This window comes from Taudactylus pleione, unplaced genomic scaffold, assembly GCF_031769625.1.
Source record: "Taudactylus pleione unplaced genomic scaffold, aTauple2 ptg000064l, whole genome shotgun sequence".
Taxonomy (NCBI): domain Eukaryota; kingdom Metazoa; phylum Chordata; class Amphibia; order Anura; family Myobatrachidae; genus Taudactylus; species Taudactylus pleione.
Window position 1 is genome coordinate 5,214,270 of NW_028284466.1, and position 15,803 is coordinate 5,230,072.

General features: G+C 46.7%; 1 protein-coding gene across 1 annotated transcript in view; it reads left to right on the forward strand.

Annotated features, from left to right (window-relative positions):
- The window catches only part of ADGRG4 (adhesion G protein-coupled receptor G4), a 127,636-nt gene that overhangs the window by 30,548 nt on the left and 81,285 nt on the right, over positions 1-15,803 (forward strand). The window contains 2 exon segments of the mRNA XM_088465848.1: positions 240-536; positions 13,980-14,065. Of these exon segments, the coding sequence (XP_088321974.1) occupies positions 240-536; positions 13,980-14,065 (383 nt within the window).

The window sequence follows — 15,803 nt, forward strand, 5'->3', positions numbered from 1 at the left end:
TGTCAGCCAGTATGAACTAAAAGACACACTACACGACATCTACCAGAAATAGAAAGCTCAGTACAGTATCTAAGAACACTAAGCAACCATTCTATTATACATAGTAAAATTGTGTTATATCCATATACATGCTAAAATATTCTTAATAGAATGATAAAGCAGACAAATAAACATCATCACAATTAGACTGTGAAATCTCCAAACTGCAAATATTGAACGACTGTGAATTTCATTTCCAGATACCCCAGTTGTAACGAAAGAAAATCCTAAAATTTCCACAGCACAACTACTGCCAGAAATTGAAAGTACAGCATCTGAAGGCAATTTATCCTCTGTACAGACTTCAACTTCTGCTTCTACAAGCGCTATTAATGGAACAACATACGGTGCTTTTAGTACATCTAGTAATAATAAATCTTCGTCCATTTCATCCCATGCTCCCAATACGGTGACAGTGACTTCAGTATCACATACAGGAATTACAGAATTACTGGATACTTCCGTATCCAGCCAGAGATCATCGCCGGCAGCCACAGGTAAGGTGCTAGGGAGAACTAAAGTGTTTAGCCCATAATAATGTTTGAAGATGACATTACACCATTTCAATAACTGAGTTTAAAAATAAAGAATTTACATTTTGTAAAAAGATAATAAATGAAATAATCCTGCGTAACGCCTGAAAATACAAGTCTAATAATCTGTGTTCCACAGTTGTTTGTGAGGGCAATTTGTCATATTGGCTATTAATATTTTATGTAGAGCATATAAAAATTGTAATATTTAATATATAAAAATAATGTAGTTGAAAGGCATAACTTCAAAAAATATCTTGTACGGTGATCCACTACTGGTACTGTACGTCATGTACGAAACACCTGTATAGCCATGCAAGCTGCTGCTGCTGATGTACTAAGGGCCTGATTTAGAATTGGGAATAGAGGGCCTAATTCAGCAGCGTATGCAATGTTGATTACGCATGCAGATCGAATGATCGCGCATATATACAAGCTGCACTGTGCACGCGCAGCGATCTCATTGCGATTACGGACGCACAGAGGAATCCATTGCAAAGTGAGGGACAAGCTGTCAGCGTTTGGGGCATACTTGCCGACAATCAGCTCCAGCCTTCCGGGAGGGAGCTGATTGTCGGCTAATAGCGGGGGGCGGGGCTGGCCATTGGGGGCGGAGCCGCACGATTGTGTCATCGTGACTCCGCCCCCTCTTCACAATGCCGTGATTTTCGGCATTGTGAAGTAGGGGGCGGGGCCACGATGACGCGGATCGCGTCACCGGGCCCCCCGCTGCGGGTATTTGTTTTTTTCAGGGGGGAGGTGGGGAGGGTCGGAGACTTCCGGGAGGCTTGCCTGCCTTTCCGGGGGGCCGGGAGCGGCACCCGAAAATCGGGAGGCTCCCGGCCAAATCGGGAGGGTAGGCAAGCATGGTTTGGGGGTGGTGATGGGGGAGTGGTCATAAAAAAGCAGGCGTGTCCTTCCGCTCGAACGCCGTTTTATGGGCGTGCATAAATTACCTACTGCGATTCCATACACAGCATGAGAACTCTCTGCGTGCGAGGAGACTCGCAATGTTTGCAACTGGTCAGACTTGTTGTAAATGCTGCATTCTTCGCCAATGTGCATTGATGGTACCAATATTTATGCAGCACAGCGACATTAGACAGATATGAGAAAGCAGCAGTGGGATCTTTATGCTGGCTGAGCTGTGGCAGGCATCAGCATATTATCGCAGCTGTGATCGCATTTCCGTATGCTGCTGAACCAGGCCTAGAGTAAGATAGAGCAAGTAACTGTGTATCTTGGTTAAACCATGCTGCACTGCAGGTGAGAGAGATTTAAAATGTGCAGAGAGATTAGATTTGGGAGGGGTGTATCCAAACTGAAATCTGAATTTCAGTGTAAAAATAAAGCTGTTCAGCATATGTAGGCTACATCTGCGTCCACAGGGGTCTATTCATGAAATAAAGAAAAGCCCTATTTTACTGAAAACAGGGCTTTTCACTAAGCATATGCTCTGTGGCTGGAAAGCTTCCCCATGCAATAGGATGGGAGAGCGATTCATAGAAGCACGGAAACCTATGCTGTCCATTTCGCTTAGCAAAATCCATTCGCCACTTCAGGACGGCGAATGGATGCTTGTTAGGAGAGAAGAGCAGTGAAGACCGCTGTCTCCCTGCCTTCTCCCAGGTGTCTCCACCCTCTTCACGGACAGCAGCCAATCAGAGGAGGCCAGGGCATATTCATATGCAGTCTCCTCTGAATTATGACTGCCTGCTGCCCAATCTGTGCTCGTTATATCCCCATCCGTCGCCACTATTATTATGCATATACCTGGTCACCTCAACCTAACTGCCCGGCGCCCTCTGCCTCAGTACCTCCCCACTACAGGTGGCATAATGTGTGAGGACTACAAGTGGCATAATGTGTGGGGACTACAGTGTAGCATAATGTGTGGGCACTATAGGTGGCATAATGTGTGGGCATTACAGGTGGCATAATGTGTGGGGACTACAGTGTAGCATAATGTGTGGGGATTACAGTTTAGCATAATGTGTGGGGACTACAGTTTAGCATAATGTGTGGGCACTACAATGTGACATAATGTGGGGGCACTACAGGTGGCATAATGTGTGGGCACTACAGGTGGCATACTGTGTGGGCACTATAGTGTGGTTTAATGTGTGGGGCACTACAGTTTGACATAATGTGGGGGGCACTACGAGGGTGTTATAATGTGTCGGGCACCCACTGCATCTCCCTGTCACCCACTGCCTGTCACAGGGGTGTCTTAAGAGAGGAGGGGGTCCATGTGCATTATCCGTGCTGGGCCCCCTCCTCTCTCCCTGGTGGCCGGCAGCCGACTGACGCGGCTGGCCGGCCACCGCAGAGTCATTACAGTCTACTGCGCATGTGCAGCACACCTGAACAGTGGCAGTGGTGGCCATTTTCCGTTGTTCTGTGCAGTGCTGACACCCGATGCGAGGACCACAGGCAGGTGAGTTTTAAATAATATGTTACCTTCTTGCCTCTCTTTGTCTACCTCTTGCCCCTCCCTGTCACCCTCTACCTCTTCCTGTCACCCACTGCACTTTGAACTTGGAGTAGGACAGAGGAGGGGGGCCCAAAGCAAATTTTTGCACCTGGGCCCACCACTCACAAGTTCCGCCACTGTGCACGACCGTTCATATAGAAGGCCATAGATGGGTGGAGAAACTGTATCTGCCATAGGGCTGGTGCAAGTTTCGGTGATGCGACCGATGGTGCATCTAAACATGTGCCGATGGATGCGTCTCAGTACTGGCACCTTCAGATGTAAGGATGCACACAAGAGAAGGACTTTGTAGTGGCATTAGCATAAAATCGCAGAAGGGCGACGTCGAATAGATGCAGTCAGGGCCGCTCCCACATCCCCCTCTGAATCAGCCCCAGTGTCTTTTTAGTTTACACCTGCACCATTATTTGAATTTCTACCTCCTCAAAGGTGATACAAGCTGGGCACTGACTTACACTTGAGAATAACACATGAGGTGTCTAGCACCCAATGGACCAATAATAGTACTTTAGGTGACGTTATTAGGTCACATATATTGAAGCTTCCATTGATATTCTGGAGCATATGAACCAAAATAACAATAAAGAAATATATATAGGATTTATTATTGTGAAAAGTTTAATTCTTTAAAGTGGTGATTGAATGCACTTACCCTGCCACAGGGTGATAAACACAGTGATAAAGCAATCAGTATAGTGCTGCATCAAGTCTCCTAGACTCCATATATAGTTGTGACCAGAAAGCACAAAAATAAAATAATAATGATAATAATAATAATAGTGAGCACTGTATATGTGATGATTAATATATAGGTACAGAAATGCCAGTGCAAGGACCTAGAGTTAGTGAGAATGGTGCTTTTTGCCATCTGTGATGGACATCCACCAGGTATATTTTTGTGCACCCTTTGCAGCAACTTGCACCCATCCCCATCATCTCAGTTTTCATTTCTATCTCCACAACCATAATCCCCCTCCTCAGGTCTCTTGGTAACGTCACATCCCATACTTGCTAACTAGGGTTAGGTACTGGGGGAGGGTTAGGGTTATGCTGCTGGGGTGGAGGATTAGTGTTAGGCTGCCGGACATAAGGGTTAGGGTTAGGCTGTGGGATGTGAGAGTTAGGCTGCGGGAGAGGAGGGTTAGGGTTAGGCTTTGGGTGGGAAGGGTTAGGGTTAGGCTGCGGGATGTTAGGGTTAGGCTGCGGGAGGGGACGGTTAGGGTTAGGCTGCGGGAGCGTAGGTTTAGGGTGATAGTTAGGGTAAGGGTTATAGTACTTACAGAAATCTGTCAGGATTCTGAGTGTCGGTATTCTGACCGTTTGCACAGTCGGGATCCCGTACCCAACCCAAAACTGTTACTATAAAAACTGCGGCAGAATTGCAACAAAGTATTCACATCCTGCCTTTTGGTATTTTGCATTAAATACTTATAAAACAGGAACTTATGTCACAATCACTGTATAAGTCACCCATAGTTTTATTATTTTACACACTACTCTTAAGCTTAACTTAAATAATAAATAAAACACAGACAACTGTACAGATTTTGAAAAAAGAGGTCACAGACAAATTTATTAAGATCGAATTAGAATTTGAATTAATCCTGGTGGCGAAAAATCAGTGCTACCTCCATCCACAGCTCATAATAATTGTTAATTTACCAAAAATGGGGTGGAGTTTCCACCCCGTGCGCAAACCATCCTAGATAGTACCACCTCCCTTAACTAGCACAGTGCTGGTCCCTCCCTAGGATGGAGACCTAGCCCTGCCCTAAAGTAGTAACCGACTCGCCTGTCTCAAAAGGGGAATGCTAGCTAAGCTCTGCTGTGCTAAATTGAGCCGCCTAGGAGCATTGCTTTCTGCCCGCTGCGCGTTTCCTGCTAGAAGAAACAACATAATACATTCCAACGTATAATCATTGGTACAAACTAATTTCACAAAATACCGGGTTGGTGGGGTAAGTGGGATCACAAACTGCAAAGAGGAAGTTGACCATAATATACCACAGCTAAACCCCGCCTCAACGGGGCAGCTAATAGACTACCGTTAATGACTGACAACTGACTACTACCAATTATAAATTATCAACCAAAAAACAGCTCTAACTAGTACTGCACCAAATCAAAAACAGGGTGCTTATATTTTCTCAAGCTTATTTAAACATTCTAATATTTTAATGCAAATATAGACTTGCTTACGCAAGCTTATGATTGCTTTTTATTCTTTATTTGTATATGAATTTTATGCACTAATAAATTACATATTATATAACCCTTGTAAGCCGAAGACTTCCATCTACCCAAGTGCCTGATTGCCTCTGCGGAGGACCCTGATGCCGCTGTGCATATTGCTGCCCCAATCCTAAACAAATGGGTGCCGTACTGATCAATCGGCACGTCCAGAGCTATCAGGCATTTATTAAACTGGAACTTAGAAAGAGGGGAATGATCCTCGTGAATAAACCATTGCGCCCTTGGTCTAGGCCGCTGTCTTGACCAGCGTTACTGGGCAGATGCTCGGCTCCAGATGTGAAGGGACGGAAATCCAACGCCCCTTACCCAACTGATCCGTTTTAGATCTCTGTATTTTTAACAAGATTAAATTAGCCTTAACTACAACATTATCAAATAGCAACCCTGTGCTGACTTATTTCTTATTAACTGCTGCTAATTCCCCAATTCTTAAAGCGCCAAAAATGCCAGCGCAAAAGACAGACTGAACAGACCGCTTCAAATTCACCTTTAGCTATGCCTGAGACCGCCACCACCAAATCCTTTAACATACCCACATCTATGGGCCTACGTGAGTCGCCTGAACTCGCCTGCTCCCTCGCCCAACCTTTTAGCGCTTTGGAAATAATAAATGTTTTGGTCCTTTTCGATCACCTTTAGTTCAATTGCGGAGTTATTCCACGCAGGTTTTACAAACTTTGTGAGGCACCCAAATCTTGTCTTGCTGGCTTATGTGACAACCAAAATAAGTCTGATACGCTTGTTTTACGAATACAGTTATATTTTTTCTTTCTTTTGCAACACTATATTTGCCACAAATATAACAAAAAACATCAGAGTTGTTAGTACACCGTCTCCGAGAAGAACTAATTTTTACGGCAAAATTTTTTTGTTTCACACATTCAGTGCTAACTCCCAACATAAGCCGAGGATGTACTGAACAAAACAAACCCAAATGCGGGAAATTGGTTGTGGTGGGACAGAGAGAGGGCCGAACAAAGGAACATGAGGTGTGCTAACCGCGTCACTCGGTCCTCTCTGTTGCTCCTCTCTGTATGCTGGGAGGAGGCGTGGTTGTGGTCTGAGGATGTCCCAGCAGGCTCAGCAGTGCGCTGCCACACCTCCTCCCAGCATTAGTGAGGAGATTTGAATGTTTTATGTGTCTCAAATGTGACTACCAGCTAAGTTATCACAAATAAAACAAATTCTTATTGTTGAAAGAGGGTAGTTGTTAAAAAAGCAAAACTAGGCCTGCTTTACTTAACAGAATAGACTTACACTAGTAAGGTACTTCAAATGGAGAAAATAATTGAATTTTATAATTTTTCATTAATTTGAAAACTGGAGCCAATTCAGCCATAGCGAAGATCTAATGCGAAAATAGGACCTGCGAGTACTCTCAAACCGATCTTAAATCCTTGGCAAAAAAAAATAAATATTTTTTTGTTCTCCAGTGTTAATAGCCTGAACCACCCCTAAGTTGTCGTACCAAAAAACGATTTTCCGATTGCTAAGCCTCGATGCCCAAAGCTCAACTGCTACCACAATTGGAAATAGTTCCAAAAGAAGTAGGTTGCTTGTCAAACCTTTCAAATCCACAAATTAGGCCAAGCCTCTGCACACCACTCACCCTCTAAAAATGCGCCAGAACCCAACGCACCTGATACATCTGTATATAACTGAAGTTCACAATTGGCCACTGACAAAGGGAGCCAAATGCGAACCCCATTAAACTCCTGCAAGAATCTCAACCAAACCTGAAAATCCTCCTTCATATCTGCAGTGAGGTGAATCATATGGTGGACCTTTTTTACACCCGCGGAGGCTCATTCTAGCCTGCGGCTAAAAACCTTACCCATGGGAATGACACGACAAGCAAAATTGAGCAAACCTAGCAATGACTAGCTGTTTTAGAGAGATTTTTTTAGCTGAAACAAAACGTAATAATAACTCGCTAAGCTTCTGCACCTTCTCACAGGGGAGTCGACACAGCCCCGAATCTCTGTCAATTTCAATACCTAGATAAGACAATTTAGTGATCAGTCCCTCTGTCTTTTTCTGTGCAATGGGAACTCCCATTGACACGAAAAATGCTTGAACCGAAAAAAGCAGCTCACTACATATCTCACTATTGGCCAGCCCTATTAAAAGAAAATCATCAAGGTAATGAGCTACGCCTGACTAGCTAGTACCCACTTGAATACACCACTGTAAAAAGGAGCTAAAACACTCAAGAAAGGAACAAGAAATAGAACAGCCCATAGGTAGACACTTGTCTACGTAAAATGAGCTGCCTACCTTAAAACCCATGTACCTGAATGACCCGGGATGTAACGGAAGCTACCTGAAAGCAGACTCAATATCTATTTTTGCTAACAAAGCCCCTTTACCAAAATCCTGGACGATACTAAGGGCACCCTCAAATGACTGATAGGTAACACTACAATCCTCTGGATCTAAAGAGTCATTTACTGACCCACCTTCCAGGTAAGACAGGTGTTATATCACCCTGAATTTTCCTCGCTCCTTCTTTGGTACCACACCTAGCGGTGAAATGCAAAGATCTTTTACTGGAGGAGAGGTAAAAGGGCCACACATACGGCCCAATTTCAGTTCTGCATCTATTTTTTCTGCCACAACCTCTGAAAAATCCCTTGCTGACTTTAAATTCCTCTTAGCTAAAACTAAAACCGGACGAACCAACGGCAACCTAAAACCCTCTTTAAAACCTTGTAATAGAAAGGTTGCTTCCTCCTTAAGAGGATAATGCCTCAACCAACGCTTTAATACCTCCACATTAATTGGAGACACGGATTTACTTAGAACCAGATCGCTGATCCCCTTCACCAGCTGCATGACCCCGGGACGACTGCAGTCTTTCACCGGATGACTACCCTCGCAAAGCATACAGACGTGCCGATAGCGGCAGCTAGCCCCTCTGTTACACTGGGCATTATTAAATGCATAGCACTTTCCTTTTCCCCCTGTATTAAATCCTGGGTGGGCCGAAAAGGGCTGTTTACGGACATCTTGCTTTTTCCTAATGCATGCCCTGCCTTAAATGTAATTACTTGAACACATTCAAACATTCAGCAGGGCGTGTTTTAATGTAGCATGCTGCAAACACATACATTCCGGAGAGCCAATTCTAATAACTCCTCCTAGCTTCTTCAGCTGCCGCTCTTCCCTTATTCGCAGAATCTAATGCCTTCCTAGCGTCATGTGTGATTGCGAACATGTCGACGTACCGACCTTTTCTTATTCACTCTCTAATCTTGGACCTAACACCCCTAAAAATTGCCGTGTTGGAGCAGTGGACCACATCCCCTGAAGCATCCGGAACCGAACTGGCTGCTACACTACCTGCTCTTTTGCCTTTACCCTTCAACTTTTGCACAAAATACTTCATGAGCTTGCGCGGCCGTTCCCCCGAACTAGATGAATCAAAAGAGTCATCAGAATTTGATAGCGGAGCAATTGAAGGTACTGCCAAACTCATCTCATCTGATCCGGATGCTGACAGGATCGCAGGTGTGTCCCTGGAAGTAGAACATTGTCCCTCGATGTGTGGTGCGCCCACCGCGCTTTGACACGACGACAACTGATCCTCTGCAATGACATCTCCGGAAGTGCGGATGCCAACGGCTGAACCAAAGAGACCTGTAGACTTGACACAATTGGATTAGGCACAGAAACTGCAGGTGCACAGATAGTAACAAGCTCGGGTGGGGCGCTCTGTGGCGGGGCAGTTAAAGGGGATTGAGCTGGTGATGCCTGCACTAGAGTTGGTGGCAGGGGCAGAGCTTGAGGAAAGGGGGTTGGCTCACCGGCTGCTGGCCTGGATGCTGCCCGGGAACAAATTGGGGCACAGGGGGGAAAATGGCCGGGGCAGCAGTGTATTGCTGGGTGAAATGCCCAGGTGCCTGCATGAATGAAGGGGCATAAAGCTGGTGGCTCAGACCCGGAAATGGGTTTGGAAAAATGGCCGGGGCAGCAGCGTATTGCTGGGTGAAATGCCCAGGCGCCTGCATGAATGAAGGGGCATAAAGCTGGTGGCTCAGACCCGGAAATGGGTTTGGAAAAATGGCCGGGGCAGCAGCTCATTGCTGAGTGAAATGCCCAGGTGCCTGCATGAATGAAGGGGCATAAAGCTGGTGGCTCAGACCCGGAAATGGGTTTGGAAAAATGGCCGGGGCAGCAGCGTATTGCTGGGTGAAATGCCCAGGCGCCTGCATGAATGAAGGGGCATAAAGCTGGTGGCTCAGACCCGGAAATGGGTTTGGAAAAATGGCCGGGGCAGCAGCTCATTGCTGAGTGAAATGCCCAGGTGCCTGCATGAATGAAGGGGCATAAAATTGGTGGCTCAGACCCGGAAATGGGTTTGGGAATGGCTGCTGGTATAAGCTCTGATTGAAATAAGGGGCAAAACAAAAGGCAGGATGGGGGTGGAGCCAGGCCCATAATTCCAAACTTGTGGCCCTGCATGTGTGCTATCCGCAGCAAGGTGAGGGGTCAATGTTGGTGCAAGCAACCTGGGCCAAGAGCCCCCATAAGGGGTTGCTCTATCCTGCTGCAAAGATGGCCTAGGGAAATTAAAAACAAGGGGGACTGCATGATACTTAAGAGCCTGTCATCTTGGCTCCTGGGGGAGGCCTACATACTAGGAGCTGCAGAAATCCCCAAGCCTCCGGTCCCTGGGACAGAGAGAGGGGAATCTGAGGAGATTAGAACCTCTTCAGCGTCTTAGATGGCGGCTGCTACATTGGGGGCGGGGCTAGCAGCCGGGGGGCACCCTGGCGCGCTGTCCCGCTTAGCGCTGGAGAGCTGGGCGGGCGGCGGGTGCCAGAAACGCCTGCCGGGCACCTCGCCAGCCAAGCCTGAAGGCCGGACAGGGCATTGTTAAAGTAAAAGGGAATGGAAATGGGGCAGAAATTACCTGACAGGAAAATGGAAGGGAAAGAGAGAGGCAGGAAAAGAGGTGAACGAAGGAATAGAGGGGACAGGGGGCAAGGCTGTGAGAAAAAGCTGTGAAAGTAAGAGAAATAAAGATTTTTAAAGTTGTATAACAAAATCTGTGAGACAATAAAGACACAGGTACTTAACAGTCCGGGATCGCAAGCTGCAAAGAGGAAGTTGACTCCTCCTCCTTCATAATATACCACGGCTAAACCCCGCCTCAACGCGGCAGCTAATAGGCTACAGTTAATGACTGACAACTGACTACTACCAATTATAAATTATCAACAAAGAAACAGCTCTAACTAGTACTGCACCAAATAAAAAACAGGGTGCTTATATTTTCTCAAACTTATTTAAGCATTCAAATATTTTAATGCAAATATAGACTTGCTTCTGCAAGCTGATGATTGCTTGTAATTCTTTATTTGTATATGACTCTTTTATGCACTAATCAATTACATATTAGAATATTATTATATTGATATGGTATCCCTGTGTGTTTGACAGCGCTCCATATTGTCCGATCTTTTAAGATGTCTATATCAGAAGAAATATTTGGAAACCTAAGCACACCCTATAGTGTACACTGTGTAAAATGAAATATAGAAATAAAATCTCAACAACACATACACAGTGCGCATTACAGTATTTATGGTCTTGATGTGTCTTTTGGTCGCTATGTGAGATGACTATGGGCTCTATTTATTAACATTATTTTTACTAAAATAAGTGAAAAAGGGTGTTTTCACACCCGTTTCACATTATTTTAGTATCACCTAAAGTTACTACAGGGCAATTGGAGTAGAATTCATAAAATTCTACTCTAAGCCCTAATTATCAATTATCACTTATTTTTAGTATGCAGATCGCATTTCCCATAATTGTAATGAGAAATGTGATCTGGCCAAAGTTACTAAAAATAAAATGTGAAAAAATACCAGGGAAAGCCCTGTGATAATAACGCCACCTGGAGGTGGCGTTATCCAGGGTCTCCCTCGGTTACCAGACTCCTGCTCTGCTCTAATAGGCAGATCAGAGCCCGGAGCCGCCCCAGTGATCAGCTGTGTGGTCTAAACAGACCACATGCTGATCTCTGCTGAAAAAAAAATAGTAAAAAAGAAAAAACTTACCTGATCAGGGTGATCAGGGCTCCGAGTGATGTCCTCCCTCCGGTCAGCTGGTCTCCCAGCCGGCACTGGTGTCCGGTCATCACCCGGTCGACTGAGGGCATGATTCAGAGCCGGATGCTCTTTGAGAGCGCCCGCTCTGAATCAGGGCGTCCCTGTTTTTTTTTTTTTTAAGGACGGCCTCCTGGCCGCTCGCTAAGCTGGCGCTGTTGCCGCCGCTCCTGGCTGCTCGCTTTAGCGAGCGGCTAGGTGATGGTCACGATGGTCGCGACCAACGCGATCATCGGGGCTTGCAATGAGACCCTTGTGGTAGGGTCTCGTTCCCTCAAGCCCCATTGAGCTTTCGGCTCTAATAGGGCCGGAAGCTCACCCACTGACATCACTGGTGATGTCAGTGGGGCCGCCCCCAAACGGCAGGCGTTCCTTCGGGAACGCCTCCGTTTGGCCAGCCACCCCCCCTGCCCGCCTCCAAAACGGGGCAAGCTGTCAATCACGATTGACAGCTGCCCCGCTTTGGTGAGAAACCAGTAGCGACGAAGCGCCCGTTGATGGTCGGGTCTCGCGCTCGCCGTGCGCATGCGCAGTGGGGGTCCATCGAACCACTTGCAAGCGCTGTGCGCTCGCGTGCAGGTCTGAATCAGGCCCTGAGTCCCAGTGCAGCATGGGATGTCAGCTGACTGGAGCCTAGGATGACTGCAGGTAAGTGTAATTAAGGGATGGGGGGTCAAGGGGGGAGGAGGGGGGTCGCGGGGGGGGTCCGCGATCGTGGGCTGGGGCTTAGTGACGGGGGCAGGGCTTAGCAACGGTCGCTCGGCGCATGTGTCGGCACTTGTCACTGTATTTTTTGCGAAAATACTGTGATAAGTGTGCGGAGGGGATTCGAAGGGACAGAGCTTTATCGCAAGGGATTTGTAGTAAATCCCTGTGATATTGCCTGAATTCACAATGCGAATTCAGTCGGTAATATCACACTACAATCTGCATTACAAATGCGGATTGTAGCAAATAGAGCCCTATATGTGGAATCTAGTAGACATGATGCAGGAAAGCCTCTGCTGATTGATTTATCACTGCATTAATCACTCTGTGGCAGTTTGAGTTCATACAATGACACTTTATCACAACAATACACAGTACATATTTATTATTTTGCTGTCATGTGCTCTTCTGTGACTGCAAAATATCTGCATGAAGCACTTCCCAAAAATAGAACAGAGGGGGTCATTCAGATCCTCTTGCAAGCGGGTCGATGTTGGGCGAATGCGCATGCGCACAACAGAGGGAGCTCCGTCGTGCGCATGCGCGAGACCCGGCGAACGACGAGAAATACGTCGCTCAGGGTCTCGTACCAAAGGGGGCGTGCTGTCGATGGTGACTGACAGCACGCCCCCTTTGGTGGGCGTGCCAGGGGCGTGGCTGCCAGACGGAGGCGTTCCCATGGGAATGCCTACCGTCTGGATCCGGCCCCACTGACATCACTAGTGATATCAGTGGGAGTGATTTTGGCTCTGATAGAGCCAAAATCACTCCAGGGCTTGCGGTCACCGAGACCGTACCGCAGGGTCTCGTCGCAAGCCCGATGGTCGCGATGGTCTTCACCATCGCGACCATCATCATGGACGCTCGCATAAGCTCTGGGTGGTAACCCACAGCTATGCGAGCATCCAAGAGGCCGCTCCATTTTCAGGGAGTAGGGCACTGATTCAGAGCGAGCGCTCTGGTCAGAGCGTTCAGCTCTGAATCAGGCCCAGAGGCATTTATCTCTGGGCCTGATTCAGACCCGGTCGCAAGCGCTATATGCTCGCAACTGGGTCGATGGTGGCCGAGAGCGCATGTGCACGACGGAGCCGGCTCCGTCGTGCGCATGCGCTAGACCCAGATAGCGACGGGCAATCCATCGTTCTGGGTCTCGCACCAAAGGAGGCGTGCTGTCGATGTTGAGTGACAGCATGCCCCCTTTGGTGGGCGGGCCGGGGGGTGGCTGCCCAGACGGAGGCGTTCCCAAGAAAACACCTACCGTCTGGGGGCGGACCCACTGACATCACAAGTGATGTCAGTGAGAGCTTTCGGCTCTGTTAGAGCCGAAAGCTCTCTGGGGCTTGCGGCCACGAGACCCTACCACAAGGGTCTCGTCGCAAGCCCGATGGTCGCGATGGTCTTGACAATCACGGCCATCATCCTGGCCACTCGCATTAGCTGTGGGTGGCAACCCACAGCAATGCGAGCGGTCAGGAGGCCGCTCCATTAAAAAAAAAAAAAAAAAACGCCCTGATTCAGAGCGAGCGCTCTGTCAGAGGGTCCAGCTCTGAATCAGGGCCTCTGTATGCCATTGCCACGCTGATCAAATTGTTGTATTTCCACAGGAGTAATGTGTTACCTGTCCACATTTCAAAAAAAAAAATTATCATTTTTATTGCCATTTGTTTCTTTTCATTATCATGTAGAAGTTTAATGTTGTTACCAAAAAGTAATTGTTACACGTACTAGAGGTCATAACCATTAGTGCATACAACTGTATATAAACAATTCCAGTGACTGTTGTATTTATGTGTTGCATGTCTGACATTATTGTTCTCCCCTGTAATTGTGTTTTAGTCACTTTCTACGTTGTCCGAATGAGCGTAACAATCGCAGAAGTAAGCATTAATGAAGAACTGGCGTCTACCCTCATGAAAAACATGGTAAGACATTATTATTATTATTATCCTTTATTTATATGGCGCCACATGGGGTCCGCAGCTCCTTACAAACTACATTAACAGAAATATTATGAACAAAACAAGAACAAAGTGGCAGTACAAAATATTGCAGAACACGGATAAGGTTTAAAAACATTGCTGCAGCAACAGTCATAATACCCAAAGGTTTAGTGCAGCACATTAACAGGGCTATGCCGCCCTGTCCCTCCCCTGCTCATCAAGCTTACACTCTAAAGGGGAGTGGCAGACAGAAAAGTGACACGGAGTGGAGAGACAGTGAGCATTAAGAGATGAGTTAGGATGAGACCTGGAAGGCTTTGATAGAGAGCCCGCTTAAAGTTTTGTAGAGAGGTGGAGAGTCTGATAGTGAGAGGAAGAGTTCCAGTGGTAGGGAGCATCACACGCAGAGTCTTGGAGGCAGGAGTGGGAGGAAGTAATCAGTGTGGAGGAAAGGCCACGTTCTTCTGAGGAGTTTAGTAGACAGGTGAGAGTGTAAAGGGGGATGTGGTCAGAAATGAAAATAGGATTGGCTAAGGGCTTTATAAGTGAGTGTGAGGAGTTGAAAAGATGAGGCAGATACACTGCTATAATGGAATGTACAAAGCATAATGTAAATTATGGACTGGAGTTGGGAAATAATGTCCCATATGGTGAAGTTACAAACATATGGGCCCTGATTCAGACCCACTTGCAAGTGGGCGTACGTACGTTCGGCGTACGTAAAAAAATATTTAAATTCAAGCACTCGCTCGTATTTTCGTATGCAGCTAAAAATCCGCCCCAAACTCAGGCGACCCCTCCTCTAACTAACGAGCGTGCCAAATAGCGAGCGTACATCCCCGAAATGGCTTGAAGGGAACGCACGCACAAGTACAAACCGGAAGTGGGACTGTCAGATTCCGATGACCTGCTCGTTTTTTCTGCCTACCTCCCTCAATCGTATCATGTCAATCAATGTATCAATTAGCTTAATTGTTTTTTTTTTTTCAACACAATGCAATAAACTTTAATCTTGTCCGTGTTTGTATTTGCTCGCAGAATACGTACGGCTGAAACCTTCGCTTTTATTGTTCAAAAGACATGTTAGCCCCAATTAAACAATTGTTCTATTTGTTTGTCTCCCCACAATTTTTCTGTGGTTCATTTCTTTATTTAAATTTGCTTACGCATGTCACTGCATCAAGCCTATCATAACTCTCAAGAGATTTGTGGCCCTGTCGAACACATGACTCATACACTAACCAATAGAATTTGTCCTGTTAATTTCCCAAATACATTAGCCAATCAAATTATTTTGGGGTGCTTTATTAAAAATATTTTGCCAAAAAAACACCATTGCCATCATGAGATCCGCCGTATTCACCAGGCGCGAACTGCTGGTGCTGACGGAGGTGATGGACAGGCGGATCACCAGTCAGCCTCCACCCATCTCCAATAGGCGAAAGCGTTCCGCATATGCGGAGGTACGTCGACGCCTGCGCTCCTTCGGCTCACGCCGACATATTGGCCAGCTGGAGCGCAGGTGGTCGGACCTGCACCGGCGGACGCCCCGCTTGCTGGCATGCTTTCGCATGCAGATTGCGGAAAGTAAGTGTTCTGGACTGTGTGGTTTTCAAGTTTATCTTGTGGGCCCTAACTGCGTGTGCATGTTTTCATGTCTGTCCTATTGAGTCATTGTAGTCATATCTGCATGTGCATGTTTTCATGTCTGTCCTATTGA